Below are 15898 nucleotides of genomic sequence, written 5' to 3'. Positions count from 1 at the left end.
TTTGCTTATCTACTGCAAGGGGACAGAAGTTGCCACAGACTCATAGAATAGCTACTAGGTTAACCTTTGTGACTAGCTGTGTCCAATCTTTTTCATGTAGAATTTTGAAGAATATGCTTTAAATATTGCTCCTCATTACCTATTTCATTTTTATCATTATAATATTAGCACCTTTTTTGAATGGCCATGTGGCATTGCAGCAGTTGGTTGAATAGCATACATCCCAACTTGCAGTCTCCTACAGAAATGTAAAAAAAAGACAGCTACCATTTTAGAAATTGTAGTTAGTGGGAGTTAGATGGTCAGCTTAGCCTTTTAATGTATCCTAAATCAACTTATTCAGACAGATATTCCAATTAGTACAGTTCCCAAAAGAGAGCCGTGCTGGTCACTGACATGTGCAGCTAAAATCATATTGGAGGAGAAATATATCAGTGCTGAAATAAACTACCTGAGTTCTGTAATCAGACAAAATATTGATCAGGCACAAAAAATCAAGTCATCTCTCTTCAGAAAACACAAACGAAAATCCAGGCATTCAACAAAACAAGATCACACACAGTATTCTGTATGGTCTGTACAACAATATCAAGTAAAATTGGATTAATCTGAAACAGACATGGGTTTAAAATAATCTTTCGACTACTGAAGAAAATCAGAAAACTGTTGTGTCCTGTGAAGGATGCCCTCGGCCTCAGTACCAGATGTTTACAATACCCATGTAAATTTGACAATATCCATGTAAGACTGTCCCTTTGAACTGTTTCCCAATCCTTTATTGAACACCAGTAGTACATACAAGTACAGAAATCTAGAAACATCTGCTATAGCTGAACGTAGCATCATGAGTAAGCATGAGATCTTATTTGAGGAGAATGAGTTTTTAGCCTGCTTTTCAAACTACTGGGACTCAGTCATCAAAGAGGCTTTGGAAATTGTGTGTGTCAACAGCTTAAATAAGGATACTGGCTACGAAATCAGAGTAGTGTGGAAGTGAGCACTTAATACCAACACACCGTTTAGGAATATATCCCTGCTGGAATGGAAAATTTTTCTCCCATTCATGAAAAATAGTCGCAGATTGTATCAAGAGAGTGCTAAGAAGACACAGTATTGACACAATGTGTAAACCATTAAGAAACACGAACACCAACAACTGGCTACACCTGCTGCTTGCCTTTCAAATGCAGTCCAATGTATATACAAACTACTAAAAGAATCTATAAGACTCTGCTTAAAGAGCAAAATAGCAGCTGTTGTTTGGGCAATACAGATTGTCAGTTGCAGATCATGCACTGGTAGCAGGCAACCACCAACTTTGTTTCTTTGATACTATAGCTTTAAAAGACACAATCCTTACCATTTTAGGAAGTCTGTGCTTGGATGTACTGAGAAGAGGCTATAGACATCCAAAAGAACGAAAACATGTTTGACAAAAAAGAATAAAACTGGACAAGTTGTAGGCCGTAGCGTTAAATAAAACAAACAGCATCAACTTTTCTGCACTACGAGCTCTGTAACTTATTTATTCCCTATTTAAGTTTGAAACTACTATCTGGACATCTGATGTTGTTTCCAGCATAAGGAGAGTAAATGGTTCACACAGAAAAATGCCATAGGAGATGGCATAGTACCCATAAACAAAAATCATGAAAAATGTAAATATCAATGAAAGCCTGTGTTGTATTGGCAGTTGCTTTTCTAATGGAGACATTGATAAATACTGCTGAAACACAGGTTTATTAGGTAATTAATGTAACATGTGCACTGAGAACATTTGGTATGACATGTACACAACTTCCTCACACACTTCTACAAACAGTCCTAGTTAAGTACTGCCAGAACAGCATTAATTTTTATTTTGTATCTGATAGTAGCAGCTGCCAGTTATAATGATTTGCACATACTTTTTATGTAGTGTCACCATAAAATTTCCAAAAAGAGGGGATGATTAGAGAACGTAGTAACTGACAGTCTGTTTCATGATCCTACAAACTACCATGAAATAAAAACAAAGGCTTTACTCTGATAGATTTTAAGTCTGATCATGTTAATAAACCAACAAAATATGTGGAAAGGTCTGCACAACAAGCAATGAGAAGCAGTTTACCATAACCATTCGCCGGATGAAATGTATCAGTTACTTTTAAATTTAATTTCTCAACATTCAAGCCATCCTCCCTCAGAAAGGCACCACAACAGATTAACTATGAATAAAATGAAACAGCGACTGGATTTTGAAATTACACAAGGTTTGTCTGGAATGTAATGTCACTGGCTGTATCATGAAGCTCCTATTGATTCGAATGTGTGCTAGGCACCCAGGATAGCTCGTGGGAGTTGTTTGGTCCCCAAAGAGACCAATACAGTTTTCTCTGACCTCCTGGAGAGTCAGGAAGTGTCATTTCATGAACCTCTGTTGAATAAAATGGGAAGTATACTGCCAAAATGACTCCAGTGATTTAGCAATATTTGGGAATGAATGTTTGTCAAAATGGCAGATATTTTGATGGAATAAAGCATTTTTGCTGGATGACTGGAATGATGTTGATGTCAAACCCAGCTGTGGAGGACCTTCAGCATTGATAGGTGAAGGCATTGTAAGTCATGCATATAAACTTTTGATACATATAGCAGATTGAGTGTATGTCTAATAGAATGAAATTTTCACTCAACAGCGGAGTGTGCACTGATATGAAACTTCCTGGCAAATTAAAATTGTGCTCCAGACCGAGACTCGAACTCGGGAACTTTGCCTTTCGCGGACAAGTGCTCTACCAACTGAGCTACCCAAGCACGACTCACGCCCCGTCCTCATAGCTTTAATTCCGCCAGTACCTCATCTCCTACCTTCCAAACTTTGCAGAAGCTCTCCTGCGAACCTTTCAGAACTAGCACTTCTGGGAGAAAGGATATTGTGGAGACATGGCTTAGCCACAGCCTGGGGGATGTTTCTAGAGTGAAATTTTCACTCTATGTGTGTCTAATAGTTCAGACTCTTTGTATATCCAGAACCACCATCCACAGAGCTGTAACTGAACAATTGCAGACAAAGAAAATGTGTTCAAAACTGGTCCCAAAAATTTTGGCATCAGCTGCTTGGTGAGAAATTATCTGGTCAAAAAGGATGTGGCAGTACTGTCACAGCCCACTCCCACCTTTCTGTTCTCTCCATCCAATCTCGATCTTTGTTTCCCCAGCTCAAGACAATCTGGAAAGTACTCTGTTTTGAAACCAGGGACAATGTGAAAGGTGCTGTTACACATTTCTTAGAAGACATTCCATCCCAGGCCTGCCAGGAATGCATTCAATGGCTGGGAACCTTGCTGCCAAAAACATAATGCAGGAGGGTTCCTATTCTGAAGAAATTTTATGCACTGTACTAATCTTATCAGTAAATTAGTTTGTATGAACTTAGTGACATTACCCTCCAGACAAACTTTGTAGTATCATGTACTAGAAAGAAAGAAATCTACGTAACAGTATTAATAAAAGGAAAGTTGCTACTCACCATATAGTGGAGATGCTGAGTTGTAGATAGGTACAACAAAAGACTATCCCAAATAAAGCTTTTGGCCATTAAGGCCTTCGTCAACAATAGATCTCTCTCTCTCTCTCTCTCTCTCTCTCTCTCTCTCTCTCTCTCTCTCACACACACACACACACACACACACACACACACACACACACACACACACACTGCAGTCCCAGACAACTGAAACCATACTGCAAGCAGCACTACCATTGCATGATGGGAGTGGCGACTGGGTGGGGGTAAGGAGGAGGCTAGGGCAAGGAGGCGGAGGGATAGTATGATTGGGGTGGCAGACAGTGAAGTGCTGCAGGTTAGAAGGAGGGCAGGGGAGAGATGGGTAGGGGGAGTAGTGAAAAAGGAGAGAAGTAAAAACAAAAAGGCTGGGTGTGGAGGTGCAATGATGGCTGTGTAGTGCTGGAATGGGAACAGGGAATGGGCTGGATGGGTGAGGACAGTGACTAATGAAGGTTGAGGCCAGGAGGGTGACAGGAATGTAGGATGCATTGCAGGGAAAGTTCCCACCTGTGCAGTTCAGAAAACCTGGTGTTGGTGGGAAACATCCATATGCCACAGGCTGTGAAGCAATCATTGAAATGAAGGATGTCATGTTTGGCAGCGTGTTCAGAAATGGGGTGGTCCACTTGTTTCTTGGCCAGTTTGTCCATGACCATTCTTGCAGACAGACACCTTTTTGATTATCATGCCTACACAGACTGCAGCACAGTGGTTGCAGCTTAGCTTGTAGACTGCATGACTGGTTTCATAGGTAGCCCTGTCTTTGATGGGATGTTAGTGACCAGAATGGAGTAGATGGTGGTGGATGGATGTATGGGACAGGTCTTGCACTTAGGTCTATTACAGGGGTCTGAGCCATGAGGTAAGGGTTTGGAGCAGGGGTTGTGTAAGGATGGACGAGTATATTGTGTAGGTTCGATGGACAGTGGAATACCACTGTAGGAGGGGTGGGAAGGATAGTGGGCAGGACATTTCTCATTTCAGGGCATGACGAGAGGCAGTCGAAACCTTGGTGGAGAATGTAATTCAGTTGCTCCAGTCCTGGGTGGTACAGAGTTACGAGAGGAATCCTTCTCTGTGGCTGGACGGTGGGATGTTGGGAGGTGGTGGGAGACTGGAAAGATAAGGCACAGGAGATATGTTTTTTTACAAGGCTGGGAGCATAATTACATTCTTTGAAAGCTTCGATGAGACCTTTGGTACATTTTGAGAGTGACTGCTCATCACTGCAGATGCAATAACCGTGGGTGGCTATGTTGTACGGAAGGTACTTCTTGGTGTGTCAGCTGTCAAAGTGGAGGTATTGCTGGTGGTTAGTAGGTTTGATATGGATGGAGGTACTGACATAGCCGTATGCTACTCAGCATCTCTGGTTTATGGTGAGTAGCATATTCCTAATATTGTTGCATTTCATTTTTTTTTCCATTATTTGATTTTTGCCTGATGGTTTTTCTCTGATCATAACCCACTGCTGTTTTCCTTTGTTATTATTTTCTTATGCATCATTATATTCAATGTCTGTCCTTCTTTCCTGTGTTTCTCTTATCACCTTACAAACTGCACTGCACACTCTACTTACAAGCTACACTGTGTCATCCGTCTCAGCAGTGCACAACACATAGCTACAAGACCATGCGGATTGTTGCTGAATCTTATGTCCCTCATTAGTCCTGCCAATATAATTAATTCTATACTTTCAAATTGATCACTGTCCCTGACGCCACATGATCTTGGATCTTGGACCTCATCCTACGAAACAATGCAATGAAAAGTTTTTCGTTTTTTTATTAGTAGAACAGGCTAGAGATGAAAGTAATGTTATGGTAAAATCAAAAAACGGAAAATGCAAGATGGAATAATCACAATATTATGAAAATGATAGATACTAATCACCAGGTAGCAGGGATGCCAAAGTGCAGATAGTGTAGTGGTTAATAAAAAAGAAAAAGAGAAGAAAAGGAAAGGTTGAAAATGTGGGAAGAAATCGTGAATAAAAAGGGGTTTTTAAAATCTTTAATAACCGTGGAAAAGGGAAAGATTGAAACGCAAGTCGGACTTCGTATTACAGAAAAGTTATTGGACCTTGTGATTCGGAAAAGCTATTGTTGGGGTGGTCCTTGTGGCGTTTCTGAGCAAAAGTCAAACCAATTTCCATTACAAAAATTATTTGAAAGAGAACGGAGAATAACAAAATGTGATTAACAGGGGCAAATGGCATAGATAAGAGTTCATTCTTTACCATGTTAACATGTCTTCTCTTGTGCGGCGTCCAGGTCTTGTTCTCCAAAAATTTCCTGTTTCATTTCTGCGTGAAAAGTCGTAGCTGCTCCGAAATTTTGCAATCGTCCAGGAATCACTAATTTATACAAATAAAAACCATCGTGGTATTGAATGCAATTTATTTTACGTTGCTACTTCCATCCTCCGAGTTTCATACCAACTTCCACAATACCTCTGCATATCAATGAGTTTTTTAGTCTTAATCCGACCACGACTAGCTAATAAGTAAGTTAAGCTTCCGCTCTCAAAGACAAAAGCGGGTAGAAAAACAAAAAGAGTTACAATTTTAGTACCTTCATTTTCTTATATATTTTCTCTGCCGTCGAGCGCTCGTACAGCTGCGACTGTATAATTTATATCTGAGGGAACGAGTGTAGCGCGGCAAAATTCAAAGTCCTGCTACAATAGGTACAACAAAAAGACTGTCAGTCAAAGCTTTTGGTCAAACTGGTCTTCATCATAATTAGACTACATACATACACACATTCATGCAAATGCAGCTCGCACACAGCCTGTGGATATGGCCAGAGATTCTGGTCATGTGTGTGTAAGTAGCATTTACATGAGTGTTTGTGTTTATGTTGTCTTCACTGTGATGAAGGCCTGTTTGGCTGAAAGCTTTGTTCAGCAGTATTTTGGTGGGGCCTGTCTGTGAGTCAGCATCTCTACTCCATTGTGAGTTGCAACTATCCTTTTCATAATATTGTCATTAATGTTATGGTAACATTTTTGAATGGTATTTGTACCAGTTCATCAACAGAAAACTAGATGTATGTGTGGTAAAACAACAGAATATATTGCAATTTAAATTAAATTGACAATCTTACAAACCATGTGCTCTAGACTATGGGAGAATAACTTGAAAGTTGTGCAGAAACATAGTAAGATACCTTTGTCAACTGTAACATAGTTGGAAGTACACAAACTAACCTGTAAACCAGTAAGTATGAAATACGTAGACTGACATACAAGTCAGTAAGTTTGAAGGAGGAGACAATAGCTAAAGATATAATTTCCTCTATTTCCACATAACCTAATCTCTACAGTCACATCCACCAAAGTACATTTGTGTAATGGCACTCATCTCTGAGGTATCCAGGTGATGGAAGGAATTTTAACTGCCAGTATTCAGCCACTAAGGGGAGGAGAGATGGTAGCATAAAGTTCCTGACCACCAGACCTTTTGCCAATGTTGTGCATTAAATTTCAAATCTGTATGTACTGTCTAAGTGATAGTATCCACATGGAAAAATTGAAGATGGTCTGTCCATTGGATGGTGATGTTAAAACTTGACTGTCACCTTGGTGCTAGAGTAGACTATACCAACATTGGGTTTCACCTTCTCCTTTCTCTGTCATGAGCATAATCATCCATAAACTCATGGCACTCCACTCTGCACATATTTACCACAGTCACTTACATAAGCATGAAGCATCCCCATAATGGTCGGGGGAAGGTAATACCAAACCGCCTCCACTAGGGCCTTGACTAGTACAGTGGATGGATCTCCTGCATTGTCCCCTATGCTCCTAGAAGTGTGGGACATCATCATCCTGTGAGATTATTGTAAAACTGTTAAGCTATATATCTATATTTTATAGTCTGTAAAGTTTTTACATCAGTCTGATACGTGTACAAGTATTTTTCAAATATAGGATTTTACTAAACATTGTTTTTCATAATGTTCTTTTATCCATCAATATGTTCACAGCTTGATAAATTATATGTACCAATTTAAATAAACCAACAGATTGTGTAGTTTGTGATTTTAAACGATTATTTAATTTTTCCATTATCCATTACTAATCAGCCCTTCGTCTTACAAATACAAGGCAGTTGTGGGAAGAAATGTATAACATTTGCTAAGTATAGAATAGAGGTTAGAAAAATGTCATAGCAGCCCTGTCTTAAGCTGTTCAATAGTCAGTTTGTAACGTTCTCCTTGGATCATTACACTTAACTTAAATTTCTTCTGCCTGGTACACTGATGAATGAACATGAAATTTTCATGCTTCACAAAAATGTATTTACATTAATTTACAACCGAACTGCACACTCATCATGTAAACGAAACACAAACTTACTTCACTGATCTCTTTGACTTCAAAACTAACTTCCAAACTGACTGACTGACTCCCCCACAGCATTGGTGCATTGCTTTATGTAGAATTTTAACAATAAATTTCAAAATAAACCATTATTAATTATTTACAATTTCAGTGATACAACTAAAATTTATTAAACAAATGTTACAGCCGAATAAGGTATAAAATACAATATCAAATGACATAATCTTTTATAGTAATATCTTTAATTTTCCATAAAAAAATCAATCTGAACGGCCAGCACATCTTGGCACAGTGTTACACCGTCCGGGTTATCTGGATACTTCTCACTAATACCAACCTATCCGAACTCCGGAGATGGGAACTTGCTCTTCAATATATCCTCTCTTCCCGTTATCCACCAGACCTCAATCTCCGCTAATTTCAAGTTGCTGCCACTCATACCTCACCTGTCATTCAACAACATCTTTGCCTCTGCACTTCCACCTCGACTGACATCTCTGCCCAAACTCTTTGTCTTTAAATATGTCTGCTTGTGTCTGTATATGTGTGGATGGATATGTGTGTGTGTGCAAGTGTATACCCGTCCTTTTTTCCCCCTAAGGTAAGTCTTTCCGCTCCCGGGATTGGAATGACTCCTTACCCTCTCCCTTAAAACCCACATCCTTTCGTCTTTCCCTCTCCTTCCCTCTTTCCTGATGAGGCAACAGTTTGTTGCGAAAGCTTGAATTTTGTGTGTATGTTTGTGTTTGTTTGTGTGCGTGTCGACCTGCCAGCACTTTCATTTGGTAAGTCACATCATCTTTGTTTTTAGATATATTTTTCCTACGTGGAATGTTTCCCTCTATATATATATATATAAAAACAAAGATGAGGTGACTTACCGAACAAAAACGCTGGCAGGTCGATAGACACACAAACAAACACAAACATACACACAAAATTCAAGCTTTCGCAACAAATTGTTGCCTCATCAGGAAAGAGGGAAGGAGAGGGGAAGACGAAAGGAAGTGGGTTTTAAAGGAGAGGGTAAGGAGTCATTCCAATCCCGGGAGCGGAAAGACTTACCTTAGGGGGAAAAAAGGACAGGTATACACTCGCACACACGCACATATCCATCCACACATGGATGGATATGTGCGTGTGTGCGAGTGTATACCTGTCCTTTTTTCCCCCTAAGGTAAGTCTTTCCGCTCCCGGGATTGGAATGACTCCTTACCCTCTCCTTTAAAACCCACTTCCTTTCGTCTTCCCCTCTCCTTCCCTCTTTCCTGATGAGGCAACAATTTGTTGCGAAAGCTTGAATTTTGTGTGTATGTTTGTGTTTGTTTGTGTGTCTATCGACCTGCCAGCGTTTTTGTTCGGTAAGTCACCTCATCTTTGTTTTTATATATAATTTTTCCCACGTGGAATGTTTCCTTCCATTATATATATATATATATATATATATATATATATATATATATGTGTGTGTGTGTGTGGTAAAACAACAGAATATATTGCAATTTAAATTAAATTGACAATCTTATATATATATATATATATATATATATATATATATATATATATATATATATATAGGTGATATCAATATAATAGAAGGAAACATTCCACGTGGGAAAAATTATATATAAAATCAAAGATGAGGTGACTTACCGAACGAAAGCGCTGGCAGGTCGATAGACACACAAACATACACACAAAATTCAAGCTTTCGCAACAAACTGTTGCCTCATCAGGAAAGAGGGAAGGAGAGGGGAAGACGAAAGGAAGTGGGTTTTAAGGAAGAGGGTAAGGAGTCATTCCAATCCCGGGAACGGAAAGACTTACCTTAGGGGGAAAAAAGGACGGGTATACACTCGCACACACACACATATCCATCCACACATATACAGACACAAGCAGACATATTTCCTCATCAGGAAAGAAAACAGTTTGTTGTGAAAGCTTGAATTTTGTGTGTGTGTTTGTGTTTGTTTGTGTGTCCATCGACCTGCCAGCGCTTTCGTTCGCTAAGTCACATTATCTTTGCTTTTAGATATATTTTTCCCACATGGAATGTTTCCCTCTATTATAATATATATATTTTCATATGAAACTTGGGGCAGTACTGTTATAATTTCTTAAAAACAGGCAATCGTAGATGATAATCTCATTATATCAGTAGGTTTGGTTTACATTCTGTTCACTGGATGTAACACTGCATGGGTTTTTTGTTTACAAACATAATACTGTACATGATTTTAGACTTTACCTATATTTGAAATACATGTAAGGTAGTGACGTAAAAATTTGTAGCAAAACTGAATAACTGCTTTTTTATTTTTTTAATTACAGCCACCTGACAAAAATCTACAGAATGGAGATATATTGGGATATTACATTGGGTATAAGATCAGTAGCTCATCAGATCCGTTCCACTACAAAACTTTTGAAGTAATTCCTGGAATGGAACTACAAAATACATTGAATGAATTGGAAAAATTTACAGAGTACAGCATCTTAATTCAAGCATACAACAGAGCTGGTGCTGGCCCACACAGTAAAGAAGTCACTGCTACAACAGAGGAAGATGGTAATAAAATACTGGATGTTATTTTCATAAATTAAGTGGCCATACTTAGAGGTTTTAATAGCAGAATCAAGAACTTTCCATGTATCTCAATGTTATTAAATACGTTTGTCCTTCAGGAAAAGGAATTCAGAGTTGAGAAATGTATAGAGAAGTGAAATCGTTGATTAAGCTACTCAGGTCATTAATTAAGCCACAGGCACTACTTTTTTAAAAATATATCATTTATTTTCTCTGCTTTTCTTTCAGCTCCCTAAACATTTACTCTTGTACATTATTAACAAAAAGTATCTATAAGACATTTCATTCTAAACAGTGCAACATAAAGCATAACCCTTGTGATTAGCCAAGCTGAGCCTGTGGTTGTATCTTCCAATATTTTGTACACGAAGAAAACATTATAACAAGTCACAGTTTATTAAATAAAACATACGTAAAATGACAGTGATTTTCTTCAAGAATTACGTAATCGGTGTTGTTCTTATCAGCTTGGTGTGCATTTGCCACCCAGTTTCATAGTTATTTTATCATCAGCTGAAGAACATGCATGATAACACCAAGCCATGAAGTCATATTTGTTGTGCCACTGTTTTTACTCTGTAAATGAATACGTAGAACAGTAATCTTGCTGTTTGTGTTAAATTGAAAACATTGAGCAATATAATACATTAGGATACTATAGGCTTACGTTAATATATGTTAACAATGTTAAATGATATTTTCTGACACCTGCAACACACTGTGTACCATCAGATCACGTGGAATAAACAAATAAACAATAAATAAACAAAACACCACTGGAATCTATGGGAAAAACAATAATTTCATTCATGTGTTGTGTTCCAAATACTGAAACTGTTAACATGAGACCAAATTGCAGACTTTGTATCAGCCACACACAACAACTTAATTATATTTCTGCTGTGTTAGCAGGATCTTCATATCTACATTTCCAGTTGTCCACCACTTTCCAGCCTAACATGACAACATCATCAGTTTTCTGTTGTGTTAAGAGGTCCTATGCATCTACATCTCTGGTGGTCCATCGCTTCCTTCTTAACACCTCTATATTTTTTCTTGTGGAGCATATCATCTGAGATCTGCTATCTCTTCCTCCCCCACCTTCTCACCCCTTCCACAATTTCTGCTGAAGCTGCTTTTATAAGCCACTCCTTTTTTAGTGTATGTCCTATATATTTTCTTTTCCTTTGTATTATTACATTTAGTAACTGCCTCTGCTGTCTCACTCTCTCAGTACAGTTAAGAAAGCCAATTGTAAATAGTGCAGCGCAAGAAATAATGCAAAATGCCAAAAACTGCTAAGTGCAGATATGAGATGAAGCCAGTCAACGCCAACCATCCACTGATAGTAAGAAGGGAATGAACGGATTATGTGAAGAAACACCAATACCACAGAAGATGCTTTGAAAATAAAAGCAAAACGTGTCTGGTGTAATTCTTTTTAATCAGAATCCAGTCAGCTCAAGACAGATAACCTATAATAACAGGTGTTTCCTTTTAGACTAGTTTCTGAAACAATGTTGGTGTTTGCTTATCACTATTTATAATTTTTTTCTGTATGGTACTTCTTAAAATATTCTCTCAGGTTAAGTGCAGGCTTCCTTTTGCATGTTTCATAGTAGAAAATTGTTTCTCTGGTTCCTCCTTTCTCGTTGCATTTTCTGCATACCATGCACTTCTCTGTTGATTTTGTTTACAAATACAAATACAATTAGAAATGTTTTATTCCGCCGGCCGAAGTGGCCGTGCGGTTAAAGGCGCTGCAGTCTGTAACCGCAAGACCGCTACGGTCGCAGGTTCGAATCCTGCTTCGGGCATGGATGTTTGTGATGTCCTTAGGTTAGTTAGGTTTAACTAGTTCTAAGTTCTAGGGGACTAATGACCTCAGCAGTTGAGTCCCATAGTGCTCAGAGCCCATTTTTTTGTTTTATTCCACCGTTGAGCATATTTACATGCAATTGGTGTTGCCAGTGTTTGCATAACAATAATAATAATATAATAATAAAATAATAATAATATAAACTTTGTCATGAGAGATGTTATTAACTACAATATAATAATCCAGGATGGATACAATACATATTTGTGCAAATTTCAATAACAACAAGACATTTCTAATAGATCAGTTAAAAGATAAATGAACTACATAGTTGAGTGAATAACAAATAAATAATCAAACAGATATTTAACAATAAGTACATGAAACAGCAATAAAATAGTTGCACAGTGTGGGATATGTATAGTTTGCAGTTAATTTATTATTTATTCTCTTAAGGAAAGTGGGTCATTAGTCACATACTCAAGAAACTCTTGAGCAGAGTAAATTACTTTACTTTTGATCCACCTCGAAAGACTAGTTTTAAATTTATTTAGCAGCATTGTGTAGGTATTTTCAGGTAATTTGTTGAAGTAGACAGGTCCAAGAAATTTGTAGATGTTATATGTCTTTGCAGGCCTAGCATATGGCATATTAAGTGTATGTCCACTTCTTATGTTATAGTCATGAACTGTTCTCCTTAAGTCAAATTTACTCAGGTTCTCTTAAACGAAGACAAGGCAGTTGTAAATATACAGGCCAGGACTGTCAATATATTTAGTTTCTTAAAATAATCTCAACATGATTCATATGGGCTAAGTTCTGCTATGTACCTTATGGCTTTCTTTTGCCATTTAAACACTAATTTTGATCCTACAGAATTGCCTCATAATAGTATTCCATAACTCAGGTGCGAATGGAAGAATGCAAAATATGCATATAACAGAAGTTCTTTCTGACACTGCTCCTCAGCTTGTACAGCAGATATATGGCACATGCCAATTTGCCACATATCTTCCCTTTGTAGGTATCCCAGCTGAGCTTTTGATCTATATGAAATCCCAATAATTTTACTGTTCTGTTGTTATGACTGGGAGCATTCAGATTGAAAACAATAGCTTCAGTTTTACCTTAATTCTTCTGCAGTATATTTGCCTCAAACCGAGTAGTGCACCTCTCCATTGCTACTGCCATGGTGTGTTGCACATTTTCAAGATTAGTATCACATGTGATGAATGTTGTGTCATCAGCATATAGCATTGCATCACATGATACAACTGAAGGTAAATCATTTATATAAGTAAAGAAAAGGAAAAGTCCAAGAACAGATTCTTGAGGTACACCCTTTACAACTAGGAGACATTCTGACATTTGGTTATTTACATTAACTAACTGTTTTCTGTTGTCCAAGTATGACTGCATTAGGCATAGAGCATTCTCTCTCATCCCTTAGTGGTAGCGTTTTTTTATGAGAATATTGTGGGAGACCATATCAAAAGCTTTTCTGAGGTCCAAAAGTGTTGCACAGATAATATCTTCATTTTCAAAACAATTTTATATTTTTGCTACCACACTCTCAACTGCTTTGACTGTAGAAAGGCTAGATCTGAAACTATACTGTGAGGAGATGAGTATATCATTGTGTTCAAAATATTGACTCACCTATTCAAAAAGATTTCGGGCTTGCAGCCAATTGTTGTTAGCTTCCATCCATGATATTTCGACTGGACAACTGCCAGCCATCCTGAGGTGAGCCATCAAAGACTGACGAAGATGCCCTCCGTTCTGCAATATATAGCGTGCAGCGATTATTCCGTGCATGCGTCAAAATCATGTTGACAGACGAACCGCACCGCCGGCCAGCAGCGGCCTCACTGGTGGAACTGCAGAACTCGGCTGTCTTCGGCGTTGTCAATTGCCGCGGCCATCAGAGTACTCTGATGTCTTCGTCTGGAGCAGATCTTAGAGATGACGGGTTCCACACATTATCTAGCTGGTAGCGATTGTCACGGTTCATAAGATTGTCTGCCATGCGAATTTCCACTGATTCTTTTATGACGGAGTCCCAAAAGGATGTTCCTGTGGCCAAAATTGTTGTCTTGTCATACTCCATTGAGTGTCCAGTGGAAATGCAATGCTCAGCAATTGCAGACTTGCTAGGTTGCACAAAAGGCGAGTACAGCGTTGATGTTCAGTGCAACGTTCTTCTACTGTTCGCAATGTTTGTCCTATATATGACATGCCACACTGACAAGGTATTTTATAAATTCCCGCCTTCCTCAATACCAGATCTTCTTTCACTGATCCCGGCAGGTCGGAAATCCTCGATGGTGGACGGAAAATCACTTTCACTTCAAAACTGTGGAGGATTCTTGCAGTTTTGAAGGAAATGTTGCCAACAAAGGGAAGAAAAGCTAAAGATTTAGTAGGCGTGCTCGCTTCTTTCTCCACTCCCTGTTTCTTTGGCTTAATTGCAAGTGCCTTGCTAGTTTGCCGGGTAGAATATCCATTCTCTTTGAAAACCCTGTTCAGGTGGGCAAGCTCTTCAGGCAAACTAGCTGCATCTGACACTACATGAGCTCTGTGTACAAGTGTTTTAAGTACACTCATAGTTTGCGATGGGTGATGGCAGCTGGACGAATTTAAATACAAATCAGTATGTGTGGGCTTTCGATAAACTGAATGCCCCAGAGAGCCATCACTCTTCTGTCTAACTAGCACATCCAAGAAAGGGAGGCAACCATTTTTCTCTAATTCCATTGTAAACTGAATGTTCTCATGAATGAAGTTAAGGTGATCTAACAACTCCATTAATTTGTCTTCTCCATGAGGCCACACTATGAGAGTATCATCCACATATCTCCAAAAAACAGTTGGTTTGAGGGCTGCTGATTCAAGTGCTCTCTCCTCAAAATCCTCCATAAGAAGGTTGGCCACCAAGGAAGACAAGGGGCTACCCATGGCAACACCGTCAATCTGTTCAAAATACTCTTGGTTTATCATAAAATATGTTGAGGAGAGGGCGTGGCGGAACAAAGCAGTGATTCCCACCTGAAACTTACGTCAAAACTATCTAAAAGATCAAAAGTACTTAGGCGGAGAGCTCCCAGTCTTTTGATAAAATCTGCCGAGTTTCGTATGTGATGTGGAATTTTGCCCACAAATGGCCTCAGCAAGGATGCAAGATGTTTGGCTAAATCATAAGTGGGGGCCCCAATATTGCTCACTATTGGCCTTAAGGGTAGTCCGTCTTTATATACCTTCAGAAGGCCATACAGTCTTACAGGTATGCTGCCATGAGGTCTTAAGCACTTCATCGTCTCTGGAGGCAACGAGGAAGAATTCAGGAGTGTAGATGTCTCCCGTTGCACACGTCCTGTAGGATCGTTATCAATCTTCCTGTAGGCAGAATCACTTAGTAGACCGTACATTTTATCCACATACAAACTGTGAGGTAACAGTACAGTTTAATTGCCTTTATCGGCCTTCAGTACCACAATGTCCAGATCTTCTCGGAGATTTCACAGTGCAGCCCTTTCTGTGGAGGTTACGTTACTGCGTTGAGGAGGAGCTCTCAGAAGAGCACGGCAAG

General features: G+C 38.8%; 1 protein-coding gene across 1 annotated transcript in view; it reads left to right on the top strand.

Annotated features, from left to right (window-relative positions):
- The window catches only part of LOC126455442 (Down syndrome cell adhesion molecule-like protein Dscam2), a 259474-nt gene that overhangs the window by 70422 nt on the left and 173154 nt on the right, over nt 1–15898 (top strand). Inside the window, exon 6 of the mRNA XM_050091192.1 lies at nt 10235–10472. Coding sequence (XP_049947149.1) covers nt 10235–10472 — 238 coding nt within the window. The remainder of the gene's footprint in view (nt 1–10234; nt 10473–15898) is intronic.

The sequence above is a fragment of the Schistocerca serialis genome, chromosome 2, assembly GCF_023864345.2.
Source record: "Schistocerca serialis cubense isolate TAMUIC-IGC-003099 chromosome 2, iqSchSeri2.2, whole genome shotgun sequence".
NCBI classification, from domain to species: domain Eukaryota; kingdom Metazoa; phylum Arthropoda; class Insecta; order Orthoptera; family Acrididae; genus Schistocerca; species Schistocerca serialis.
Note: the sequence above shows the minus strand (reverse complement) of the source record. Positions and strands in the feature narration are given on the sequence as shown.